Below are 7,193 nucleotides of genomic sequence, written 5' to 3'. Positions count from 1 at the left end.
AAGACTACAAGGAAATAGGAGGGAAAGAACCTTTTCTTCAGTGTGTGAAATCACTCGAACAAATAAAAAAAACCTATGACACTTACAAGTTAAGCACATAAACTGCAGTAGAGGTCAACAAGATGCCCAAAAGCTTGCATCTTTTAATCAGAATTAAAACATCCTCATGAATCAGGTCACTTAAAATCTAGTAGGAGTAATCTAGTGGAAGCAGGATTTTACAAAACTGCAGAGCTGTTGTTGCATGGTTCGTGTTAGATAACAATCTATCAGGAAATTATTGTATCATGTACGCAAAAGTTGAGCCGAGTTTTCTGCTTTGACAGGATATGTAGGCATCATAACAGACACACACACACAAAATAATAACGTTGTTCTGTTTTCTGACAGAAATATTTGAGACAAAACAATCTGTTTCTTTTCTTTTCTTTCTTTTTTGGAATGATTCTGAATCAGGATGACGTCAGCATGCTCTGCTTGTCTTTGCTAGATATGTGTGCACTTTAAAGCCATGCTGCTTTCTGCTTTATGGCTGCACATTAAAACAGCCCAACATAAACAGCTGCACCTGATGTGGGTCAGCCCATATGGAAAAAAATAGAATAAAATAAATGTGCGTTTCATGAACCATCTTCTTTTCCAGTTTTGGACAATTCAGTAAGCATAAAATAAACATTATGTTACAGTAGCAGAGTTTTATAGCTAAGGTAAAACCCTTTAAAATGTATTTTCCTTTAATCTGACTGCTAGGACGAGGACATTACTGCTAGTGCTGAAGTTGCAGGTGTAACTTTGAAACTATTATCAATAATAATACATAAAACTAGTGTGAAAGACTGCTAATAATATCGATTATTATGTCTGAATATTATTAACATATAGATGCTTACTAGTTGTGTATTTCCACAGCTGCCACGACTTACAATTTAAATTTAGATGTTAAATAGTGAAAATTCGCACATATTTTTGTATTCTGAAGCCAAAAACCAACATTCTCACAGGAAATCTGTGTCAGCAGTCGAGTAAACAAGATCATCTGATTACGACTAATCAAGAAAATCCCTGCGTGTAGATTACATTTACTGGCAGTCTACAAATCTGTGACACACACACACATGTAAAAGCACAAGTAGTTCAGAAATGAAAACATGCAGAAAGTTTTCTTTACCTGTCCTCACATGACAGGTAAATGTCATCATATCATCAGACAGGAAAAGGAAAATCATTATAATCCTTCCATCCATCCATCCATGCAAAGGTCCATATCTGTCTGCATGTCTGTCTAACCTCTTTTATACCCCAGCTGGTGAGTGTGGTGTAACCGCACAATAAATAACCGTCCACTGTCACTCAGCCTGAACGGCCTTATTCACTCGTTAGTGTGGAATGCCTGGAATGGAAATCCATGTCAGTGTCAAAACAGGGAGAGATGACAGAGAGGGAAGGGAAGCGTGTGAAGAGGTGATGCTTATGGAAACAATAATGGAGGGCAAAGAGGAATAATAAAATGAGGCTGATTAGTACAAGACGGGACATGTATGGGGGTGAAAAAAGTGGAGGAAAGAGAGAGAAGAGAAATAAGATAAAAGAAGTAGAAGAAAGAGGGCAAAAGACTTCAGGTGAATAGAAGAAGGAAAGATGTACAAGTACTATGATGAAAGAATATAAAAACATGGATAATTAAGAAAAAAGTATCAAAGTAAATACTGGGAAAAAGTGAGCAGAAAGAACTTGGAAATATAATGATGGAGGAGTGAAAAAGGAAAAGACGTGAAGGTTTTTAGTAGAAAACAGGAGACAAAATAAAAAGGGAATAAAAGAAACTGCAATTTTAAAAAGAAAAAGATCAAACAGGTTAAACTGGTTATCTGTAAATACCATCAACCTACCAGGTGTCGCAGAGGAAAATTAGCCCGTATTTCTAAATTTGGTAAATTTACGAGACAATAACAAAAAAAGATTCAAGTGATTAGTGGAGATGCGTGTGCAGGAGGTACAGCAACGAGTGGAGAAGAGACAACTGGAAATAGGATGACAGAGATTAGATGGGAGGGAAGATAAGAGAAAAACATGTTATGAGAGTGGCAAAGAATAGAGGGATTTTGGGACATAAACCATGGAAATTTGTGAAAAAGGCCAAAGCTGATGGGGGGGATTAAAAAAGGAGGGGGATAGAAACTATACCAAAAAAGAGGATTGGAGATGATGAATGAAGTGTTGAAAAAAGAGACAAATATAAAAACAAAAAAGGAAAAAAAGGATTAAAAGATTGGGAAAGGAATAACGCGTTGGTGGGAAGAGGGTAGGAAGCAGAGAGGAGGAGGAGGAGAATGAGGAAGAGCTGAAAATCTGCGGGAGGATAGGCAGAGGAGGAAAAAACATGAGGAGGAGGAGGGAGGGGACGCCTGTCCTGTTATGGCAGAGAAGAACACTCGGGGTTGCTAGATTGCATCATCGCCGGATCAGCCTTCTAAAAATAGGATGACGTCACCCCCCCTACTCTCAGGCTCCCAACCCTAGCACCCTCCCTCTCTCGCTCTCTAGTAGCGTTGCGTTGCGTCATGTGTCCCGCCCCTTCAACCAATTTAAAAGCGCGAGGTGACGCAACGTAAAGGCCACAAGAGCAACCGTAGCCAACGAGCAGGAAGCCGACACAGGAAGAGCGGAACGCACAGACATAAGAGAAGGTTTATTTTCTTCACGGCGCACTTCATCCGATCCGGACACTCACAGCTTTAACAGGTAGGCTGGAGATCTGTTTCCCGTGGAGGAGGACGGGGGTGTTTGAGCGTGTGTGTGAGGGGCAGAGAGGCGGTGTTGTCGCTCTTTGATCCCGGTGAGAAGCGCAGAGAGCCGGTGTCTCCGTGCGCTCCGTCCCGGGACACTGCGAAAACTTCCGCGCGTGTTTTTGCGTGAAAATATAAAATATATAAACAAGCGCATCTTTTTGGAGCAGTTTGCACTAACGATTTTTCTTTTTTTCTTTTTTTTTAATTTTAGCGTATTTTGTATTTATAAAAACTTGTTATTGTTTTTGTTTCAAATATGACATCATGCGACGTTTTTCTTGGATTCTGCTTGAATGCATTTTGTTACACTTTTTTTGTAACTTATTTATAATCAGGTATTTCGGATTTTTGCACTTGTTTCCTCACTTTTGACGAGACTTTTAATATTGTTGTTTCTTTTTTTTCTTCTTTCTTTTGAGTTAACTTTATAATAACAAAACCAAAACAAACATATGAATAGCACAATTCTCTCTTATAATTACCTGAACACATAATAACGAAACTGAAGGGAACAGAGGGAGGCGGTGGTAAAATATTTGTAGAGCTAACAAGACTTTTTAAAACTTTTTTTTTAATTCTAAGAAGGTGCAGCTGTGTGCAGACTAATACAAACCATATCATTAATGACTTCGTTGCAAATGATTTATTACTGGAGAACATAAGAATATAATATAAATGTGCTTGTTTTGGTTTTGGTCTCAGAGCTGATGTAAACACCTTCTTATCTGGCTGATGGCCATAATTCAACTCTTTTCACTTCTCCGTTTAGATAACAAACATCCACACCTCCCTAATTAATGAGCCTTTTTTACAGCATGTTTTCCACAAAGCAAATATTTGCTCAGTTTTGAATGACACAGCTATTTGTCTTGTCATCACAATCTGTTTGTCCTCCTTAACATGCCATGTTGACCTTTCAAACCGATCTTAGCTTTGGATTTCCTTCTGACATTTGTGTCATTGTTACTCAGCAAAAAGTTGAACATTCCTTTATTATTCTTCCCACATTATTTATCTTGTGACTTTCAGCGTTGGGTTCATAATGACTTTAGCTCAGTTTCTTTTGAATTATATTAAGTGTTTCTAACCCACCTGATGATTTTCATCTCTTGCGTTTACAGAATGATGCTTCAGCACTCGGGTCCTTCTCTGGCTGACATCAGCTGCTCCGCCTTGGTTCCTTGCTTCTCCCCTCAAGGCACACTCACCCTGGACGACTTCACCAACTTCACACCCATCGTGAAAGAGGAGCTCCGGCTGGCAATCCAGAGCAAGCGACTGTCCAACGGGCTTAGCACCGACATGAGCTCCGATGGTGCCAGCTCCAGCTCGGATCGAGCCTCTAAGCTAACTTCATACAGGAACGGGGTCAAGCGAGAGGTAAGGCAGAGGGGGAATTACAGCATGTAGTTATCTGTAATGTGTCTGTTATATACATACATACATACATACATACATACACAGAGAGAGAGAGTATTTTTTTCTTAATGGTCTATATTTCTCACTTTTTTTTAGTTGACATCTGAGGAGCATGAAAGAAGGAAAAGGAGGAGGGAGAGAAACAAAATCGCTGCCGCCAAGTGCCGCAACAAGAAGAAGGAAAAGACTGAATCACTCCAGAAGGTAGTTTTCCACTTTCATCAATCTGAGCATTGGTTATTCTGCACCTACTCTTAGCTTTTTGCACCCTCACAGTTAGACAATTTATAAAGCATGACATTCGCAGCTTGCGGTGAGAAGTAGCTTATGTTTCTCGGGTGAATAACAGTCTTCTTCTTCCATCCTTCTCTGCAGGAGTCTGAAAAGCTGGAGAGCATCAATGCCGACTTAAAAGCTCAGATTGAGGAGCTTAAGCAGCAGAAGCAGCAGCTGGTCTACATGCTCAACCTGCACCGGCCGACGTGCATCGTCCGAGCCCAGAACCCCCAGACGCCCGAGGACGAGCGAAACCTTTTCATCCAGCACATCCAGGAGAGCACCTTACAACTCCACAACCTCACCTCCACCACCACCTCATCCGCATCCACGTCCACAGCAGCGCCTCTCGGCGGAGGACTTCTGACTCTCGATCATGTCCAGTGCCCCAGTCACTTATGATCGCCCAGAGTGTTATCTAGGGCTTGCAATTCTTCCATCTCCTGCTGCTGATGTAGGACTGACTGGTTTCGCAGGAGGTGGAGTTGCCACATACAAACTTATGACCTGAGAATGAAACGCCACCTATGACTCCTCACGCCCACCTGCCGTCCATAATGCTGCTAGAGAAAAAGAGAGCGGTGTAAAGTGACCTCAGCACCTTCCGCTCCCTGAACCCGTAGCTGCTGATTGGACAGGAGTGAGAAATGATGGACAGCACTTTGACTTGCATTGTGTTTCTTTTTTTTTTTTAAACATTTTAAACAGTCAGGGCCAAGAACAGATGCTAAAGCACTTAAACAAAGTTCAACAGCTTTTCTTGATTTATTAGTATTTTGAATAGTCGATGGTCTGATTTTTGTACCAAAGCACGATTTCAAGGTGATCAAGGCACATTATTTAAGAGTTCACCCCGACAGTAAGGAGATTCAGAATGACTGTGTGAGTGTGTACAGATGCAAGTCACTGACTTTAAAAAGAAGCGGTCTCTGTTTAGTGTACAGCAAAGATGACATATTTATTAAATGATTACTGTATGTTAGGATGTTGCTGTTTTAACCCTGTCTGCTTGTCCTGTATACAAAGTGAATTACTAAAAACGCTGCTACTACTAACCACTCAGGACCTAGGTATGCTATAGACGTCCGTTTTGTTATACATAATATGAGATGACTCGTCCAAAAGCATGAGTACGGGTCGGGTTCCTTGCTGTGAGTGTAGCAGACACAAAAGGGAAATGTACGTTGCAGGCAGGGTTTCTAATTCTGCACTTAATGAAAAAAGCCTAGTACAAAAGACAGTGTAATCACATGTATAGATAAGTGTTTTGTTGTGGGGTTTTTTCTTAAGAATTCAATATTTTATGGCAATCACAATTGCCCAATGGACACTTTATTTATCACTGTGTTCTCTCTTAAAGCAAAGGGGATTTTTTTTCAACCTGTTCTGTGACAATGAAGCTACATAAGTGTTATTTTACAGATGTGTTTTCTACCCAGTGTCTTGTATAAAGTATCAAATGCATATTAACTATGTGCTGCTGTATGTAAACACCAATGCCTCCTTTGGTCTCAACAGAGCAAAACCAAAAGTTATTTTTTTAAAAATGTATTTATTGAAAACATTTGGTCCGGATGTTGTGTTCATTAGATATCGTTAGCTAGGTATCAGAAGCGCTGCATCAGTTTACTCTGAAGTTATGCAAGATTTGTTGACACGTTAGAATCTAAGTGTGTCGTGAACTTCCACTGTTTGAAAACGAACTGCCAAAATAGTTGTTGTTCACTTGCACACCCTTTTCCATTGTAAAAAAAAAAAAAAAAAATAGCCCAAGGAAAAAAGCAGTTTATTGCTCAAATTGCTGTTTGTTGTTTATTGGCAGTAAAATAAAGCCAAACATGAGATCAGAAGCCCTTTATTCCTGAGCGACACTCTAACTTCTCATTCTCAATCAAACTGAAACTCTGACGCACAAAGCGAAGGATGAGTACATACCAGAAGGGGTTTCCTTTGACAGAATAATAATGAATTTTGTAGACTGAAGTTGTATTCCTCTGTTAGAAGGTTTATATTGTTGTATGTGTTGTGTGAGAGTCACATTGTTAAAGGGACGCAGGCGTCTTTGTGGTCATAGTACTTTTGTCACCTGTTGTCCCGATGCTAGTCATTACTAGATAGTCACTGAGCACTGAGTGCATGTATTCATATTGTGCCTATTTCTACTACTGAAGACTTTTTTTTTTCTCTATAGCTGTGTCATAGCAGAAATAAATAAAGGATGTCAGGTACAACTGCACTGCTACTATCACTGTGTAACTACTTCCATCTCTGTTTTGATTTTTGATACTTTGATAATTAAAGATGTGAACTGAAAATGCGACCTGTGAGATGCCTTTTCTGGAAATGGATGGGCAGATGTGACATCAGGAGTTTCTGGTAGAGAGCAGAATTCATGTTTCCATCAATTACAGCAACCAGTGAGGTCCTGAAACAGGACAGCAGTCCCAGACCGTCACCCTGACACCACCATGTTTGGCTGTCGTTTAATGAAATGCTGTGTTAGTTTCACACCAGATGTAACGGGACTCATTATTGAAAACATTTGGCTTTGTCACCCTGTCCAGACTGATAGATGTTAGCGACTAGTTATCTCTTTCTAATATTATATTTTGTTTGATGATCTGAAACATGTAACTGGGACAAAAATGCAAAAAAAATTGTTATTAACATATCAGTAGTACATAATAATAATAATAATGGTTAGAGCTT

General features: G+C 39.8%; 1 protein-coding gene across 1 annotated transcript; it reads left to right on the top strand.

Moving 5' to 3' along the window:
• The first annotated feature begins 2,407 nt into the window (after positions 1-2,407).
• atf3 (activating transcription factor 3) lies at positions 2,408-6,783 on the top strand. The gene is made up of 4 exons (XM_085382874.1): positions 2,408-2,742; positions 3,911-4,169; positions 4,305-4,412; positions 4,584-6,783. The coding sequence occupies exons 2-4, from the start codon at positions 3,912-3,914 to the stop codon at positions 4,884-4,886; spliced, it is 669 nt and encodes a 222-aa protein (XP_085239000.1). The 5' UTR covers positions 2,408-2,742; position 3,911; the 3' UTR covers positions 4,887-6,783.
• Positions 6,784-7,193: the final 410 nt, after the last annotated feature.

This window comes from Rhamphochromis longiceps, linkage group LG15 (genome assembly GCF_057381845.1).
Source record: "Rhamphochromis longiceps isolate RC_006_pf linkage group LG15, R_longiceps_female_GT1.1, whole genome shotgun sequence".
In the NCBI taxonomy this organism is placed as follows: domain Eukaryota; kingdom Metazoa; phylum Chordata; class Actinopteri; order Cichliformes; family Cichlidae; genus Rhamphochromis; species Rhamphochromis longiceps.
Note: the sequence above shows the minus strand (reverse complement) of the source record. Positions and strands in the feature narration are given on the sequence as shown.

Bases quoted from the DNA above. Each gene is read 5' to 3' on its own strand.
- atf3 (XM_085382874.1), top strand. From the start codon at position 3,912: ATGATGCTTCAGCACTCGGGTCCTTCTCTGGCTGACATCAGCTGCTCC. The intron at 4,170-4,304 runs GTAAGGCAGAGG...ACTTTTTTTTAG, and splicing joins GGAACGGGGTCAAGCGAGAG to TTGACATCTGAGGAGCATGA. The intron at 4,413-4,583 runs GTAGTTTTCCAC...CCTTCTCTGCAG, and splicing joins AGACTGAATCACTCCAGAAG to GAGTCTGAAAAGCTGGAGAG.